This window comes from Pteropus medius, unplaced genomic scaffold (genome assembly GCF_902729225.1).
Source record: "Pteropus medius unplaced genomic scaffold, Ma_sr-lr_union100, whole genome shotgun sequence".
In the NCBI taxonomy this organism is placed as follows: Eukaryota; Metazoa; Chordata; class Mammalia; order Chiroptera; family Pteropodidae; genus Pteropus; species Pteropus medius.
Window position 1 is genome coordinate 49,934,439 of NW_024349800.1, and position 19,746 is coordinate 49,954,184.

The window sequence follows — 19,746 nt, forward strand, 5'->3', positions numbered from 1 at the left end:
CCCCCTTCTCTTTCCTCCTCAAACCCGAGTCTCCACTTGCCCCTCCTTCCAGACCTAGGTCCCCACCCAGCTTCCTCATCTCCCCAGCTTTCCCCATCTTTGCTCATTCCTTGGCCTCGCCTCCGCCTCTCCGCATCCCAGCTTCTCTCCAGCTCCAACTCTGCTCCTCACCCCAGGCCTGGGGCGTCGATGTCTCTCGCCCGCCAAGATCGATGGTGCGGGCCGGGCTCCCTAGTTGGGCTCAAGCGAAAGGACCCAACTCTGCGCCCTCTCTGGGCGGGGCAGCGGCAGGCGGCCTTTGTGGTTCAAGCAGGTGCCTCGAGTGGTCCTCAGGCATCTGCTCTGTTAGCCGGCGGGTGGAATGGGCCGCCGGGTCCGGTCCAGGCTGGGCAAATCCCAGCCCGGAGGCGAGATGGGCAGAGGGTGTGCGTACGGGTGGGGGCTGGGGACAGCGTCGAGCTAGGGACTCGGACAGGACGGTCCCGCGGCCAGGAGTCCCCGCCCAGCCTTCTAGCCTTTCACTGCACCTCGACGAGCGAGAGTGGGCGCCTTACTGTCTGCCTGGAGTGAAACCCCTTCAACCGAGCCGCCTCCTCACGCCGGTTTTTGCATTCCCATGAGCACACTTTAAACACCTACTGTGAGCGAGGCACTGCACGGCGGCGCTCTGTGGGCGTACAAAGAGGACCCGATTCAGGCCCCGCTCCAGCCCAGATAGCCGCCCACAACCCCGAACCATCCTCCCGTCGCGTGCCCTGCAGCGGGGCCCCTAGGCGCACCCGGATCCCCGCCCTTTTGTGCGCCTCTCATAGAAACAAGGCGGGAGATGGATGTCCCAGCCCGGGGAGAATAAGCCCACCGCCCTTCCCGCCATTCCCCATCACCCACTCTTCCGGGATGCTGCGGCTTCGAGGGTCTGTCGGTCCGTCTGTCTCTCCTCGGTCTCGCCGCGGCGCGGGAGCTGCGGATGCTCGGGGCGGCGGCGGCGGCTGCACGCGCGCTCGCTGGATCGCCGCCTTGGCGCGCCAGGCGCTGGAGTCCCAAGCCGCGAGAGGGGGAGGGGACGTAGGTTGGGGCTGGAGGCGGCCTCGGCCAATCACGGATCCGACGGCTCCTCCCCAGTGCCCCCCACCTAGCTCTAGCAGGTTAGGGAGAGGAAGGGACAGGCGGCGCCTTCCATCCTCCGCGTCGCGCGCGGCCGCAGCCTTGGGACTACAACTCCCGACAGGCCCTGCTACAGGGCCGGGGTCCGAGAGGGAACAGAGGGCGCGGCCAGTGAACCCGCCGACCCCCTCTTGGCCTTCTCGGCGTTCCTCTGGGTTTCCATGGTGACTCCCGATGCTTCACAAAGCCGCGGCGCTCTGACGCGCTGATGCCCGGGTCCCCTGGGAGGACTACGCGGCGGGTCCAGAGGACACACCGCCTCCCCTCCCCCCGTAGGATCCCATCCGAGGGCCTGAAACAATGCCCCGGCCGCCTCTCCCCGGCTGCTGCAGAGTCTGCCCTTCGCTACAAGCCCGGCCAAACCCAAGTCCCACCAAGATCCAGTCTGAAGCCTTCGAAGTGGGCGCTCAAAGCGAGATCCCTGGATGGAGAGGGCGGGGGCGGTTGTTATGGGGAAATGTTCTCATGTACCAAGTGGACCGCCACTCCCGGCCACCTAGGTTCGCATCTTCCCCATGTTGGGGCTCGAACCCGAGTTCACTCACGGTGGCTTCTCCATCCAGAACTCTCAGGTCCAGCTGCCTGTCCAATTTCTCTGGACCCCCCCCCCCCCCGCCCTTTCAGGGGATGGTGAAGCCTGTGGAAAAGTTCTATAACTCAATTTACATTTACTTCACCTTTTTCCCCCACGTTTTAAATGCACACATAACTGAGCAAAAACAACAAATTTTAAAAAAGAGAATTATCATGCCTTCGTACCACCTCTATCCCCTCTCAAGCCTTTACCGTATATGTTATTTTACGTAGTTGTAATAACAGCTTAGGTACGGTTTAGCAATTTGCCTGTTTTCATTTAATGTCACTCCAAAGGCACCGCTATTGATATGGTGTTACAATGCAGCATTGAATCTTTACCCCTAACCCTGTTCTGGTTCCCCAGGGGAACCCCAATGCACTGCTGCAGAAGCCCCTCTATGCCGGGTCCGGGGAAGGGGTGAAGGAAGGAGTCCCCTGACTGCGGCTGCACAGCCAAGGTCCGGAGAGATGGTTCTCTCTGCGGGATAGTTTCAAACGAAATGGTTTTTCACTACCCTCAAGGGCCCCTCCTCCTGATCTCGGCAAAATCTACCTGGGTGCCAGGCCCGCAGAGCCTGCCGAAGTGAGGTGGCCGTGGGCCACTTTTTCTGCTGTCCTCTGCTGTGGTCTTTCCTGGTGGGCATTTGGGGATGCACTTCTGGATTCCCTCCATTGAGTTTCCACGTTTCCTGAGAGGAAGGTTTACTTCTCTGCCGTCCTCCTACCTCCACTCAATCTTGAGCTTAATTAGGGAGCCCCCGAATGAGCCTAGGGCCTACCCCACAGCACCCCGAACCCAGGGGATCTCTGGGTGTGGTTGTAAAATCTTGGGGGAAGTGGCTCATTCTTCCCCCACTGCTCTAGGTTGGGGCACTGTCCTATGGATTACCCCAGGGGCTAGTCAAGCTCTGCGCTGACCCAGGGGGTTAGGGAAAATGGATTTAGCCTCCTGGAGGTACAGCAGAGCCGGCTGGCTCACAGCAGCCGCTGCATCCCCGAACACGGTCGATGCTCCACTTCTTGCCTGAGGCGAGGGAGCCCTCTAGTGGCAGTAATCGTTTTCTGCAACATTTAGTAGACTTCATATTTGGACTTTTGCTTCTTTGCTTTCTTCAGCCGCCCTCCTCTGGTCAGAAAAGAGCTGCCCCCGAAGTCATCTGCCGACCTAGGACATTGATTAAAGTCTCACACAAATCTGAGGTTGTAAATGTCCCCAGTAGTTGATTTTAGCTTTGTCTGTTTATAATTTAAGCTCTCTCTCCTGAAAGTAGAAAGAACACAGGGCTTGGAGTCATACATCCCTAAATTAGAATCCTTGAGCTACTTCGCAGATACTTGACCTTAGAGAGTTACTTAATTCATCTGAGCTTTAGCTCCCCCATAGAACGTGGGGATCGTAATATATTCTTTTAAACGTGCTTTGATAATTACATGAGGAAATGTGTATAAAGGGCATAGAATACTACCTGGCATATAGCATGCATTCAACAAATGTAGCTATTATTATTCATTTATTTAACAACAAATGGTTATTAACAGTATGAGGGATATAAGAATATGACAATCCCATTCCTACAGCCATGAAAGACTATATGTTGTAACTTTTATTATAAAGCTCCTATGACCAGTTTACATAAAGTGAAATAGGAATTCAGACAAGAGAGAAATCAGTTCTGAGCAGATCATAAGGGAATGGAGGAGTTGAGTTTGAGTTTCATGTGGATATTGACTTGCTGGATGGTTCTAAGCAGGGGTCTGAGAATCGAGGAGTAAATGTGTGTTGGAGGGAAGCTGAAGGGTGTTTGGAAGACAGCTGAGGATCCACCATGGCTTGAAAGTCAACTCCATGAATGGGGGTGGTGGGAAGAGAAAGGAGAGAGTAAAGTAGGTTGGGATTAGGGTCAGACTTCACGAAGTTCAAGGCTACTGGCTTTTATGAGTAAACGTGTTTGCGGTTCCGCACTGCCTTAACAACAAACTTCCGAATAATGGCAAGTGAAGGTTCCCATAAAAGGGGAGGAAGGAAAGATTAGTAAGTGTTTTTAGAACATGTCATTTAATCCTTACCACTCCACGTAGCAGGCAGCATCGCTCATTTCTACAGATGATGAGATGGGCCTTAGAGAGTTTGAGTGACTTGCCCTGAAAGTCACACTGCTATAAGTAGCAGAACCAGGGCTCCAAACCCCATCTGGCCAATGCAAAGCTGAGCCCTTCCTGCTCCAGCACGCCTGTCGCCACAAGTCCTCCAGAAGGCTGACAGACTGTGAGACCATGAATGACTCTCAAAGACAGCCTATGCCAAGTCTTTGGCATCCAGATGGTCCTTCCTCTGTGCACTTTCAACCTGTTCTTCCTTGAGGTGCCCTCTGAAGAGTTTGAAGTCTACTTAGCCATTTAAAAAATTGTGAGCCAGCAGTCAAACCTCTATATTCAGGTTGGTGCCACAGGGCAGGAGCCAACAAGGAGTCTGGAAGACTGGAGCGAGAGGGACGGTGGCAGAGCAGGGGAAGTGTTGGCTTCAGAATCAGGCTGTTGTGAGATAGAACCACACACAGACTGTGAGCCTCAGTTGCCTTGTCCATAACCTGGGTTCACAATACCCACTTCTCAAGGTCATTTTAAGGGTGGATGGCACAATGCCTGTAGCAGTAGACACCCTCACTGTATGGTAGTTATTATTACTTAGGAGATCGAGAAGGATGCTTGGTGAGCGGTTGCAGTAAAGAGTGAAGGTAGAAGTCTGCTTGTAGCCTCAGCAGTAAGGGGAAGCTAGTTAGAGAGATATGGCCATGTTTGTAGACGAAGAGAAATGTTCCATGAAGATCAAGAAGCTGAATGCAGAGGGGACATAGACCTGTAGAAGGATGGAAGAAAGTGACTCCTGGGGAAAGGGAGAGGAGAAGAGAATGGAAACGCAGGAGGAATGTACGGGTGTCTTGGGAAGGAGACAATAGCAAAAATGGCAATGCATGGAGGACACCTCCCAGAATGACACCTGCTGGAGTCCCAGAGCCTGCACTGGGAGAGCCAGGCCCTGCTCAGCACTGCACAGGGCTGCTTGCATTGCTCGCATTGTATTTGGGCACCCACCTGCTCCTTGGGATTCCGAGAGAGGGGCATTGGTGGCATGGTCAAGAGCTACTTGATTCAAAGGCTTTCCAGGATCTGGTCCCCACAAGTTCCCCATGTGGGGAACTTGACACCGGGCCAGACATACCAATGTGCAGCAGTGTGAGAGGGAAGTCCCCCCTTGGGGAAGGCACTAAGTTTCCTGGGCTCTCATTTACTCATCTGTAAAATGGGGTCAATTCCAACTGTCTGTCTACTTCCAGGAGTGCCACTGAGGATATGGGAAAAAGCCATATCCCCAAAGAATTATAAAATGTCAGAGATGATCACTGATGTCTAGTATAGCTCATAGGTGAAATGGGGTTTTCCCCATTGGCTTCTTTCTCAGAAAAATTTAGAGGAAATTATTTTGTGCTTTGATCTTGGCAGAAAAGCATCGAATAAATTCAAGATGTCACGGTCCATTAGTTCCCCTGCTTTGCAACTGAGGATGACCAATTTTGTTCAAAGCTGGTGACAACCTTTCAGTTGCTTGAAACCCCTGAGTTCCACCGAGTCCTAGCCCCCAAGACTGTTGCTCTCTGAACCATTCTCACGTAACCATCCCGAAACAGGGCCCGGGGCGATTGGAGGGCCATCACCATTTATGTGACCGTGCTCCTTGCTTGGTACCAGGGTGTCCATTCCTGGCAATCATTCATGTGACTTGGATCTGCAGACTGTTCAAGCTCCGACTCTGCCACATGGCTACTTAGCACCTCTGAAGGCATTGCCACGGTCGGAAAACCGTAATAATAGGAGCTACCATTTATGGGGTGCCAGGCACTTTCCTAGCGTCATCAAGTTCAATCCTCACAGTACCCCGGTGAAGACGTTCTCTCATCCTCATCTGCCAGACGCTGGGGCTTGCCTGGGTCACTGAGCTACAGTCAGAGTCGGGGTTCAAACTTGAGGGCGCAACTTAAAGAAAGGTCTAGGTTCCTTTCTACTCTGTTATGTTATTACCGAATATGGAAGATGGGGGTCCTAATACCCACACGACAGAGTTATCTGGAGGATAGGTGAGTATCAGTCCCCATGAAAGCCCTCGGAACACAGAAGATTCTTTATCAAGGTGTTCTGTCTTTTTCTTTCTATGGTTGTTTTCTCATTCAAATGCCTGCACAGATGTTACCAGTGTAATAATGATCTAATCGGATTTATTTTCCTTCAGGTTTCCTCCTGGGCCTGTGGCCTGCTGTCCTTGCCATCTTGGAAGTTGGAGGTAAGCAGTGGGGTTGTAGATATCTTTTCCCACTGGGTGTCAACAGTGAGTGGTAAGAACAGATAAGAATAGGATTTAGCCATAGCCATGTCCCGTGTCCATTTGCTCCCAGAGCCCTGGTCAGAGGAGACACACACACACACGCCACTTCACACCATTCCACGCACGCACGCTCACGCGCTCCCTCGACTCACTCTCAGCCGCCTTCCCTGGGCAGTGCTGGGCCCCCCTGCTTCTCACCAGCACTGGGCACATCACCGCTCACCACCGCTGATGCTGCCACCAACTGCACACAAGCCACAAGCACACCAAAGAAAGAGTCAGATCCTGGAAGCCTGTTGTCCTAAAGAATGTGAGAACAGCAAACAAAGCCTTTGCTCTCGAGTCAGAAAGTAGGGAGCTGAGGTTTTCGCTTGAGATAGGCACTGAGCCTGCAGGAGTTAGCAGGTAGGGAGGGAGGAGCGACCCAGGCCTGGCTCCCTTGAGAGTGACATGCATTATGGGAAGCAGGTTTTCTTGAGAATGTTTTCTTTCTGCTTATTTTAGAATTTGTACTCTTCTGATCACTTCTGCATCCATGACAGTCCTGGGTAAAATTTAATGTTTCTGCCCTTTCCTGATAGGATTGCATTTCTGTGTTAGTTCATCTGTCTTGATGGCTCCACAGAATTAGCCCTACATCTGTGGGCCCACATGTCTTTCCTTCCCAACGAGGAGTCTGAGGGGCCACACCCAGGCTTCAGTCAAGGGTCTACAGTGCAGTCTCCGTGAGCTGGTTTATGGCCCAGCCAGATAGCATTAGTGGCTGAGTGGACTCTGGCGGGAGAGCGTGGGTGATGTGGTAGGACAGAACCCCTTTCCTGGGGGAGGGTGCTAATGCAACTGCAGGCTTCCCTTTGACGCCCAGTCTGCTTTCATTGTCGATTGGTGATAGCATTTCTCTTTCATGCTATGATCTAGGACGCTTTGCATATGGGCTTTTTTTTTTTTTTTTTTTTTTGTAATGGATGTCTTGCTTGACCATAGAAGCAAGAAATAAGTATTGTTATCTACACGCACCTCTCCAGTACCTTCTTGGTACTTTGGGTTCTAGATGTTACAGTTTAGAAATGTCTGCCTAATTCAAACCTCTTAGGCTTTGGAGAAGTTTCCAGAGGCCGACAGATGCACAGATAAGTGGTACCTCAAAATCTCTAATGTCTATAGTATAATACAGGTTCCAGCCACAATTCATTCACCCACTCACTCATTTATTTATTCATTCGACAAGTAGTCAGTCATCCTAAGCTGAGAACTGGGCTAGGAATTGAGAACATGGAGACAAGGAGCTCAGAGTCCAGCAGGGTTGCTTACTAGCCAGCTGTGACTGATGAAAGCTCTTTCTTCTATCTTGGGCTGTTTCTTCATTTTTAATAGTAAGGCTGTGCTGGATGGCCGCTAAGGTCCAATTATTAAGATACTAAAATTCTGCATTTACTGAATTTACTCTCTGGAGCACAGTTGTTACCTAGGTTTTTTTTTTTTGGTGACTAGAGTGGCAAATGTGGTCTCTTTGTACTGTAACTGTGACTGCCTCCAACTTCGGACCATGAAAGGGGGGGTGCTAGGCCTGCTTCCCTGAGTCTTCACTCCACAGCTGTAGACAGCTGACAACTGGTGTTCTCCCAGTGGAGCCAGGACACATCTCATTTGTCAGCAGCAGCCAGGCTCCCTTCCTGGGTCTTCTCAGGTGCATGGCACCTTCTGTAGGCTCCTGATTCGTGTCTACCATACAAAGTGTTTGGCTCATGGATATTAAAAAATATTTGTTATTTATAGCAAAATACACATAAATTTCCTATCTTAACCATCTTACGTGTATAGTTGTGGTATTAAGTGCATTCATATAGTTGTGCAACCATTACCGCCATCCATCTCCAGAACTATTCACCTTGCAAAATTTAAATTCTCTACAATTAAACACTCTCTTTCCCTCCCCATCTCCTGCCAATCACCATTCTACTTTCTGTCTCTATTATTTTGACTGCTCTAGGTGTCTCATGTAAGTGGAATCATAAAGTATTTGCCTTATTCTGACTGGCTTATTTTATTTAGCATATTATCCTCAAGGTTCATGTTGTTACATGCCAATTTCCTTCCTTTTTAAGGCTAATATTCCATTGCATGTGTATACCATTTTGCTTATCCATTCATCCACTGGTAAGTGGACACGAGTTGCTTTCATGGTTTAGCTACTGTGAATTATGCTGCAACAAATGTGGGTGTACAAATATCTCTTTGAGACGTTGCTTTTTATCCTTTTGGGTATGTACCCAGAAGTGGAATTGCTGGACCACATGGTAAATCTATTTTTAACTTTTTTAGGAATCACCATACTGTTTTCCACAGCAGCTGCACCATTTTACATTCCCACCAACGGTGCACAGGGTTCCAATTTCTCGATATCCTGCCAGCACTTATTTCTTCTTTTTAAAATAGTAGGTATCGTAATGGATGTGAGGTAGTCTCTCACTGTGTTTTGATTTGCATTTCCCTAATGATCAGTGATGCTGAGCATCTTCTCATAGGCTTATTGGCCATTTGTATATCTTCTTTGGAGAACATTTATTCAAGTCCTTTGCCTATTTTTGAATCAAGTTGTTTATTTAATTGTTGTTTTCATTCTCTGTATATTCTAATATTGATTCCTTATCATATATGATGTGCAAATATTTTCTTTCCATGGCTTGACTTTTCACTCTGTTGATAGTAACCTTTGATGCAAAAAATTCTTAATTTTCATGAAGTCCAATTTGTCTATTTTTTCTTTTGTTGCCTGTGCCTTTGGTGTCAGATTCAAGAAATCACTGCCATATCCAATGTTGTGAAGCTTTTGCTCTGTGTTTTCTTCTAAGAGTTTTATAATTATTACTCTTATCTTTAGGTCTGTGGTCTGTTTTGAGCTGATTTTTCTATACGGTGTTTGGTAAGGATCCAACTTCATTCTTTTGCATGGGGATATACAGTTTTCCCAGCAACGTTTTTGAAAGGACTGTCTTTTCCCCCATTAAATGGTCCTGGCACTCTTGTTGAAAATCATTTGACCATATTTGCAAGAGTTTATTGATGGGCTCTGTATTCGGTTTTATTCCAGTGGTTGGTCTGTCTTTATACTAGTAGTCATTTGAACCACTCTCTTACTGAAGACAACTAAAAAAGTTGGACAATTTTTTTTTCCTTAAAAGCATTAAACTACTAACAAGATAGTAATTATTTATTCGTAATTACTCATCAAAGATCGAAGAGAGGACAGAAGTCTAGAGATGAGCTTAACAGCCAATTAGGTCCAACACACTCATGGGGATGTTTGCCAGTCCTAACAAAGTAGCTGAGAAACGAGCTATGCTTTTGGCAGCCTTGTGGGATTAGTGAGACAAAGGTTTAAAGATAGGCTCTCCAAGGTGAGCAAGATAAGCTGACGTTGGAGGGCTGGTTGTAACTTAGGAATAAGGTGAATGAGAAGAAATTCAGACCTGACACAGACTGCACCTTGACTATGAATCATCTGGGTGGCTCAGAAAATCTCAAGCTCTGAAATTGAATTAAAGTGGTTCTGAATGGTTAGTGCCTCCAGGTATCTGTTAGAAAAAAAAATCCTTTTTAGAGGATTTAGGCCTCAAACTATTTCCTTATATGGATCTATCAGACATACTATCAAATATAATATCAAGCACCAAAGAGGAAAAAGCATTATGAGAATCGACAGAAACCACAAATAGAAACAGATCCATATGGACTCTAAATATCAGAGTTATCAGACAGTCTGTAAAGTGACTGTGCTTACTATGTTAAAGGATATAAAAGCTAAACTTAACATTTTCAGTAGGGAACAGGAAACTATGAAAAGTGACATGACAATTTTAAAAAGAATCAAATAGAAATTCTAGAACTAAAAAACACAATAATTGAAATGAAGATAATGGTCCAGTCTGAAAGTAGATTAGACAATGAAAAAACAAAAACAAACAAAAAATAAAAATAAAAAAAAACTAAGAAAAAGAAAAGAAACCTAAACAAAAACAAAAAAAATAGATTAGACATAGTTGAAAGAAAATAAATTAATTACAAGTTGGGCAGAAGAAATAATTAGGTATACAGCACTGATGGACAAAAAAATGGAAAACAGAAGAGAGAAAGAAACACTGAAGTTACAGTGAAAAGGCCTGGTGAACAGATAATTACCGACCCAAAAAGAGAGGAGGGAGAAAGGAAGAAGCAATATTTGAAGAAATAATAGTCAAGAATTTTCCAAAATTGATGGAGCGACATCAATTCCTATCCAAGAAGCCCAATGCATACTAAGCAAGATAAAGAAATCCACTTAGACACATAATAGTATTGCAAAAACACTGAAAACAAAACAAAATCTCTTACAAAGAGAGCCAGAGACATAACATTAGCTTCAAAGGATCAACTGTTGTACAGCTGACTTCTCGACAGCAAAAACCGAACCCAGGAAACAGTGGAATCAGCTTTTTCATGTGAAGAAAGAAAATAACTGCCAATCTACAATTCTATACATAGTAAGAAACTCAACATAAATTCACAAGGTGGGGAGGAGAGAACAGTTACAAAGTTCTGAAAGTTATAAGGCAGATGGACAAGTTGAAACTGACTTCACAGACCCAAGAGTGGAATTCTAAGCTAGTAATTGAGAAAGTTGAGAACCACTACAATCTACCTGCCAGAATCTTCACAAGGCTCAGGAACTGACAGTGCCAAGTACTTCCGCAACTGGGTACCAACAAGGCTGTCAAAAATAAAAGGGATTGGTTGAAAGCTATTTAGGAAACAAATCCCTAGGTGCTTCTCTCCTGCCACTCAGTCACTGAGTGACTCTATCCCTCATCCCAGGCAGAAGTCTGGAGGATTATTTTCCGGAGAAGAGAAAATCAAGGGCCTCTGGTCTTGGGGAGGACAAAGCTAGGCAGATGAAGGAAGCTTATGCCTACAGAATTTTGAATATGGATACACTCAGCTCTCCTCCATTCAGCTCCTAGACCCAGCTAGGCCTTTACCCTTCAAGCAGGAGGTTAAACGACTCTCTTCTGGAGCATTTGGCCTAAGAGAACAGAGGCTCTTTAACAAAAGACGGAACTGACTATTCTACAGTGAAGCTCCAAGTCAACAAGTCCCATCGACATGCTCACAACTTCCCATTAGCTTTTCTGTCTCCCATTCTTAAACATAAGAAGAATTAAACATTAAAGGAAAACCTCATACATGAGAGACCAGAACAGGAAAAATAAATCAAACCGGAGAAAACAGAGATTAGCAGCAAAAAACCCCAAAAACCAGTAATAAAAAATTATAATACTCTCAAAATGGCATTACACCCATGAAACAAGATTGGGATGTGTGCAGATTACGTTTCTATACACTCTAAGCTCCATTTGCACCCTTTCGAGTTCTCAGTAACGCAAAGGGGTTAGAAGGCAGCCAGTTACGTTCCCAGACTCCCTTGCAGCTGCTCTGGTTACGTTCTGCCAGTGGAAAATGCCAGTGGGGTCTGGAAGGTGGGCGGAAAACGGAAATGTCTGTCTTTATGGCTTGGTAGCGCCTTTGGCAGCACCAGCAGCAGTAGATGAAAGGGCTTCCTTGGTGCTGGTGCCGGTTTCAGCAGCACTGGTCGCAGTGGGGGCTCCTCTCTTGAGTTTCTGCTCAGTAACGAGTGCGGCTCTGACGCAGCGCTGGCAGGGGCGGTGCTTCCGGAGCGGCAGTGAGCGTGGGCTTCAGGCACTGGCAGCCTCCTGATCCTTGGGTAGCATCCTCTCTTCCCCTTCGTTCTTCCAGCCATCCCGACATTATTGTAATCAAATCCCTTCCATTAAATTTCCTTTGCTTGAAATATCTAGATTTTTTTTTTTTTAAGTAAACACTGACCGATTGGGATACGATATAAAAAAAGAAACGTTCAAAAAATAAGAGAATTCTTAGATATTAAAAATGTGAAAGCAGAAATAAGAATGGAAAGGTTAGAAGATGGTGATGGAATCACCCAGAAAGTAGAGAAAAACAAAAACTCCAATAATACAAGTGCTCAAAATTTACAGTGACTTGTAACAATATTATGTAAACCGTCATGATGTGAAATACGTGTTCTCATGCTATTGTATGAATATCATGAGGTGCTAAGAGCACACATCTCCTGCCGGACATTTGAATGTGACACGTGTACATATGCTGTAGTGGTGTCCTGGTTAGTACAATTTTAAGAGAGCAGAGAAGTGTCAATTTAAAGAAAACCAGAGGAAGACCATAATCTTCTAATTAATAACACTGAAAGGAACTTTATATTTATAGGTAGATAAGCTTTTATCTGAATGTCTACAAAAATATGAGTTGAGGCCACATAAGGTTTTTCCAAAGGATTAAAATGTATTAAACAATAGAATCTGGTCCTTCCCTTTAGTTTGTCTCTGAATTCAGTTGATTGACATCATTATTAGTAGTCCACTGGTGCTAATCATTTTTGCCACACACAAAATCTAAAAATCTTCAAGTGGCACATCCCGCTGGTCTGGAAATCTCTTAAAGTGCTTTTAGTTACAACAGAAGGGCAAGGTTTTTATCTGCTCATGCTCTACTCCAGTGGAGGCAAAAACACGTTCCTCCATTCTCTTGTTTAAGTTTTAGCTGTTTGCAAACAGTATACAAATGAAGACTTAATGTTAACACAAAATATACATGTATGCTCTAACAGTAACTGCTTTACAGTTTTTTCACTAAAGAATTACTTTTATTTTTATTATCTGTCCATAAAGAAGTTACAAGAAATACCCATAAAAACATTGAAAATGCACTTTAACATCCTGGAATGAAAAATTCTAAAGTATAAACTATGATATATCTGTGATTTGCAAATAATAAAATTCTACAAGTTAAAATTTCTGAATGATTTTGATAGAAATTTACTAGGAAAAACAAGAACATCAAACCTCAAAGATTTTTAACTTTAACCCCAATTGAGTTTTTGAAAAGCTATAATTTGTTGACAGGCACATTCCACATAAACACTTGCTGCTGCCACTATGATAAGATTAATCCGAAGGGCAAAGATTTATATGCTAGATGTGTCAGGTTCTTCCATGCAAATTACCAAAGTGGTCTTTTTTTTTTTTCCCTTATATTTTAAATAGAAGTAAAAATACATGTGGTAAAAAATTTAAATGGTACAAAAAGATCTTAAATTATTAACAAATATCCTTTTCTGCCATAACACAACAAATCTGATGTCTTCAAAATCACTAAGCAGTCATATAAATAATTTACAAACTGAAGTCAACCTTGGAGTCTATCTGGAAACAGTTCTCATGCCTCTGGAACCATGTTGATTTTCTTATATATTATGGCTGTCATAGAGGAAGTCATGCAGTCTGCTCCTTCTTAAAAGAACCAATTACAAAAGCAACATGCGCACTCCGCTCATGCACAGCTGGTCCAGGCAGCACCTCGGACTCCAAGGATCTGGTCCCAGCTCTGGACAGAGTCCCTGGTGTCGTCCCTGAAATTAAGGAATAATATTTACTAACAAGGCATTTTCAAAAGTAAGAAAACTTTCTCTTAATCAAAATGAAGTTGTCTGGTCCTTGTAAAATGGACAGGCTTTTAACTCTGACAGAGATTTGGGTCGTCTGGTCATTACTTAATAGAAAAATATTTAACATTGTACAAAAGGGCATGAGACATAGAGTCCCAAATATTCAAGATAAAAACAGGTCAAACCTTTCTCGAGAACTAAGGGAAAGCAAGATGACAAGGAACTAAGGATGGAGAAGGTAAATTCCTTCAGAGAAACTCCCACTCACCCAGCGATGAGAAGCTGGGTGCTCTCTCCGCCCCACCCCCGACCCCCACTCTGGAGAGCAGGAAAGGCTTACAAGGACAGGTGGTGGCTCAGCCGAGCCCTTCCTGAATGCCTCGGATCCTCCTGGCCAGCTGCACATCCTTCGGGAAGAGAGTAACACGGCCGGCATGTAGGGAGAGGAGATAGGCATCCTCAAAGAGATGAATTAGAAATGCTTCTGCCGCCTGGGGACAGAAAGAGAAGTAGAAAAGACTCACACAGGCGAGGGGGCACTGGCTGCTTTTCCCATGGGGACCTGCTAAACTTAGTCTCTGAGGGCTCAAATGACTATAGAAAAGACTCTTCACCGAATGAGACTAAACTGCCTGGGAATTCTGCTCTCACCAAACGAGATCCAGTCTCCAAACCCCGGGTGTTCTTGTGGCTCTTTTCAAGGAGGCAAGATTCAGCAGGTGACAATCACAGCCAGCCCTGCAGAATCCCAGAACACCTTTCTCCCATACTCACCCCTCACCCAACTGTATCTTGGCCCCCTTCTTACCTCTTGTAGGGCCAACAGGGCCTGAGCTTGCCAATTGAAGTCCACACCACGAGTGAATTTAACACATATTTCTCTTGCCTGTGAAGGAATAGAGATGGGGAGCAAGGGAGAAGGGGTATGGGGAGGAGGAGGAGTAGAGAAGAGAGACTCAAGAGAAGTTAGACTCTCTCCATGAATCTCCATGAACCTTCATTTCCATTATACCTTCCTGACCTTAATCTTGGGCCCTGAATAACAGGAAGCGTTAACTCCTGGGAGCTTAGCAATTGGCATGTGTCTTACTGGTGGTGGGGAGAGCAGGAGACATCTCCCAGGGGAGGAGAGGGATGAAAGGGTGGATGGATGAGAGGGTTCCTATTTACATAATCAAAGAACACAGTTTCAAAGGTGATGGGGGTAGAAATTAATTCCATAAAGAATTAGAAGGTACCCTTGGCAGGTTCATATTTTCAGAAGACAGAGTCCCCTACCAGGTTAGAGAAGAGGTCCCTTGGCCATCTGGCAAGACATTAAAGGGCCCCTAATACCTGGGAAGGGAAATTTAAAGAAAGGAGGCAGCATGGGGGTTGGCGGAAAGCTCCCTGGAGCTCACCAGGCGGCCGAAGGGGTTCTTCCTTAACAATAAGTGTGTGCTCTTCTGAAGATTTCGGATCTCCCTCAGAACCAGGTGTCTCCGGCGACCAGATCGACGGGAGGGAGTGCCTGAGCAAAAGAGTTGGGTCATAAAGATGAGGTGCAATGACAAATAGGTGGTCCCTTGCAGCTTGGCTGTCGGACCATGAAATTGCTAGACTGTAATACAAGAAAACAGTGTCCAGAAGACTAGTGACATTTAGGAGAAAGAGGGGTCCCCCCAGGCAAGCTACTAGCAGCTGCCTCCCTCCTCACCACCAGTCTGCAATCCAGTCACTGGAGGCTCCTTTAATAAACAGACATAGCAGTCACAAAACACAACTAAAGGCCACCAAACAACTTAAGAAAGTCAACACCATGAAAGGAAAGAACCAGACTCAACAAACAAAATAACCAATACCACCCTCGCCCTTTTTCTTTAGATCAGAAAGAGCAGAGCACATTTGCAGAATGCTACTGAAAAGAGTTAATTCTAAGTGCAGGTTTACAGCATAACAGAAAGCTTCTAGGAGGGTGAAAGAATATGACCCAGAAGGAGGAGGAGTGGCTTCTGACAGGCAGGGGACACCTAGGTTCTCTGTTGTAAGATGATAAGGGGAATCCGGTCTGGAGGCTTCTCTTTTCTCAGAGAAGCATGAAGCAAGGTCATCATCAGCTAAGAGTGAGTTGGGGGACTGGAGTTGTAGGAATTTGGAGAGGATGAAATAGGCATTGAATAGTCATTGGGAGAATAGAAAAGCAGGATGCTGGACAAGTGCAGCAGGACCGCCAGGCAGTGTCAGTGGCCACTGGAGATTTAATTTAACCAGGAAAAGAGGGATGCTTCCACATCGAAAAGCAATCACAAATATTGCACTTAACAATATTCCTGTTAAGATTACAAATAAAACAAAAATGGCCAAAACACTGCTTTTATTTCAGTACTAGTCTCAGGGCCTCACTAATACAATAAGAAATAAAATGTATAAAAAGGAAAAAGGAAGACACGAAGTCTTTATTTGCAGACAGTACAATAGCTTACTTAAAATTTCAATTACGCAACTAAGACTATTAAGGATTAACAAGAGAATTCAGCAAGTTGGTTGGCTGCAAAGGTTATTTATGTTTAAGAAAGAAAAGAAAATCTCATTCACAAGAGCAACAACTGTAAATAACACATAATATACTTTTCCACCTTGCTCTTTGCTATGTAGCAGAAGACAAGTAAAGCAGTTGTTGCCACAAAGTACAGTTGGTGCATCTCTCATCCACCGGACCACAAACAGAAACTGAGGACCACAGCCCAGTCTTCCTTCTGGGTACACGTTTCCAGAAGAGAACCGGTGAGACACTGCTTGAATTAAGAGCACTGGTTAAGCTCCAACACAGCCACGCCCGGAAGAAAAAACAGAACAAACCTGAAAGGGCACCTTCTAAAAGTAGAAGTTATTCGAAATCGTCACAAAAAGCAGCCAATAATTTTGCAAGTTAAAAAAGCATAAACGCCGACTTTTAGAAATCTTGTGTCTGCCGGAACAAACTGTGTGACCTTGTTCAAGTAACCTGGACTGTCTGCGTCTCAGTTTTCTCATCTGTAAAATGGGCAGAATATAAACCTGAGCTAATTCAAGTAAAGTGTTTAACACAATGCCTAGTTAGGGGGTAAGCATTGAATAAATGCTAGTAACATCAAGAAGAATTAGTATTAGGAACCAGGTTGTCTGACCCAGCCCGCCTTTTCGGAACTGCCTTTTCCAGTCCCTCGCGGGGCTGGGAACTTGGGCCCTTTCCCGAGCAGATGCTGGAAGGTCCGCGGACGCACCAGGAGCCTGGAGATCGGGATCGATCCCAGACTCAGCAAGCGAGCCTCGGTTTTCTCGCCTGTGAAGTGGGCACGCGGACCCGGCAGTGCCTAGCTCACAGACAGGCTTCAGGCGGGTCGTCTCGGAGGGAAAGGGGACACGGCTGGTTACCTGGGGCGCCACGCCGGCGGGGACCGGGGGCCGGGCTCGCGGGTCGCCTCCTCGGGGCACCGGACTTGCGGCTCCGGCGGGGCGGGTCCATGGCGGGCGCGGAGGGTCTCGGCCCCGCGGTGCCTTGTCCGCCTTCAGGGTTGGAGGGGTAAAGGCTGTCGTCCCGGGAAGGCTCAGGAGCGTCCCCGCCGCGTGCGCCTCCGGCACCCCCTCCTTGGGTTCAAAAGGCCCGCTTAGCGGATTCACTGCCGGCGTTTTTTAAAACCCGGATCCTGCGACTCCCAGTGGCTGCCTCTGGAGCAGAGCGACCGCGGGGAAGACCAATGAGAGCACAGACCGAAAGACCGACGGCGGCGGTGATAGGAGGACGGTGCGGGGCCATGGCAGATCGACGGTGAAAACCGACCAATGGACACTTGGAGAAGTAAAAAGAGGCAGGAATTTTCCCCGCCCTCTCCTTGTTTGTGGGGGAGTTCGAGCGGAGCCATGTCCTCTGGTGCCCTCTAGTGGAAATAGAAAAGCTCGACTCTGGAGATGTAGATGTAGGTGCGTTTGTAGAATGTGTTTCTCTGGACAAATCACTTCGCTCAAAGATTTTATGTTTTGCTCTATCAACCCTGAGGTGGCTTTTAAAGAAGAGGAGACAGACCCACAGAAAATGTGATAACCCCACGTCGTGCCTGTGACCCTTCTGGGAACACCCCACGAGTATGACTCAGAAGCCGGTTTAACTTTATTTATGAATGGTACTGATTATTAGGGTCGTGGGACGGCCAGAATAGAGGCTCTGTCAATGCGGTCAGGCAGGGCAGGCCTCAGCTCTATTCTTGGGTCACATTCTCCAGCACTGCAATAGAATAGTCCCAGGGAAATGACCCCTACTCTTCCTGTTGGGCTAATCCTCATTCGGGTCAAATGTAGTTAGAACAAAGGGATTTTATTTTCTACACTTTGCTTTTTTGCATTTTCTAAATGTTGTACAGTTAACATATACTATAATCATGAAAAATGTCGTCACAAAATTAGTGATTTCACAGAACCCTTGTTCACTGCTGGTGGGAATGTAAAAGGGTGGAACCGCAGTGGAAAACAGTATGGCGACTGGTCAGAAAAATAAACATAGAATTAGCATATGATCCAGTAATTCCACTTCTGGGTATACATTCAGAAGAATTAAAAGCAAGGACTTAAGCACATATTTGTACACTAATACTCATAGCAGTGTTATTCACAATAGCCAAAAAATGTCCAAGTGAAGGAATAGATAAACCAATTGTGGTAAATGCATATAATGAATATTATCAGCCTTAACAAGAAAGTAAGTTCTGACACGTTACAATATGGATGAACCTTAAGGCATTACGTTAAATGAAATAAACCAGGCAAAAAAGGACAAATATTATGATTCCACTTATATGAGGTGCCTAGAGCAATCAAACTCATAGAGACGGAAAGTAGGATGGTGGGTCCCAGGGGTTGAGGGGAGAGGGGATGGGGCATTAATGCATAATGGGTATGGAGTTTCAGTTTGGGACGATGAAAAAGTTCTGGAGGTGAATGGTGATGGTTGCACAACAATGTGAAGATATTAATGCCACTGAATACACTTAATGATCAAAATGGTAAGTTTTATGTTGCGTATATTTTACCACAAGAAAGGAAAGGAGGGAAGAAGGGAGGAAAGAAGGAAAAGGAATATTTGACTACAATGAAGTGTAGTCAAATCACAGAAAGATGATTGGTTTTCAGTAATCCAGGTAAACACAAAGGCAAGTCCAGCTACATCATTCCTCGACACCCATTAATCAGACAAAGCAAATCTTTACTCATTAGTTCTGCGTTAGACATATAATTCCTACTTTGCTCTATTGAATTAGAAAACAAGGTAGAAAATAGAGAGGATTTTTTTTTTTTAGATTCCACATAGGAGTGAGATCATACTGTATTTGTCTTTCTCTGATTTCACTTAGCATAATGGCCTTACACAATATAAGATCTTGCAGTCAGAGCTCTAAAAGGTCAGTCCTGCTTCTCGAATGGCTCTTGCATTTATTCTTGCCACTGTTTCCCTCGATCAAAGGTGGGCTTATTGGCCTTTAGTACTTCCTAATGCCAATCAAACCTAATAACTAGGTTATTTTCCCAAACAGCAATTTGGATCATGTCCCTCCCTTGCCTAAAACTCTCCAGGGCACCCTACCATCTACAGAGAGTCTAACACCTCGGCAAAGCCTAAAAGGTACAGCACTATCTGGCCTGCACCTCTCTGGCCACTTCCTATGTTGCATGCTTATTCCCAGGCTTATCAGTCTACTTACCTGCAGTTCTCGAATATATCACTTTGTGACACACACATTTCTGTTTTTACAAGTTGTTTCTTCCTCCTGCTTCTTTCTCTTTCCCTCCTTCCATGCATCAAGCCTAGAAGACTTCTGTCCACCCTTCGATACTCAGCTCAAGTGGAGCTCTGAGTTTCAGGCAGTTAGCTGATCTCTCCTTTACCACATAGGCCTCTTACTGCACAGCACGCTGTGCTGGAATTCTTTCTTTCTAATTATATTTTATTAGTTTCAAGTACACAGTACATTGGTTAGACATTTATATAGTTTATAAAACAATCCCCCTAATTGCTCTTTCTCTCCTCTGGCTCTACACCTGGCCAATACATTAATGCTGACTGCATTCCCTATGCTGTGCT

At 45.7% G+C, this 19,746-nt stretch overlaps 2 protein-coding genes across 2 annotated transcripts in view; both read right to left on the reverse strand.

Annotated features, from left to right (window-relative positions):
* Nucleotides 1-1,178, reverse strand: part of DPYSL5 (dihydropyrimidinase like 5) — a 75,156-nt gene extending 73,978 nt beyond the window's left edge. Inside the window, exon 1 of the mRNA XM_039887603.1 lies at nt 889-1,178. The gene's annotated coding sequence lies outside the window, so the exon portion shown is untranslated. The remainder of the gene's footprint in view (nt 1-888) is intronic.
* Nucleotides 1,179-12,379: 11,201 nt separating this feature from the next.
* On the reverse strand, nt 12,380-17,312 carry CENPA (centromere protein A). The gene is made up of 5 exons (XM_039887605.1): nt 17,049-17,312; nt 15,056-15,165; nt 14,464-14,541; nt 13,996-14,146; nt 12,380-13,619 (listed from the first exon to the last, which is right to left on the reverse strand). The coding sequence occupies exons 1-4, from the start codon at nt 17,137-17,139 to the stop codon at nt 14,012-14,014; spliced, it is 414 nt and encodes a 137-aa protein (XP_039743539.1). The 5' UTR covers nt 17,140-17,312; the 3' UTR covers nt 12,380-13,619; nt 13,996-14,011.
* Between the last annotated feature and the right edge of the window lie 2,434 nt (nt 17,313-19,746).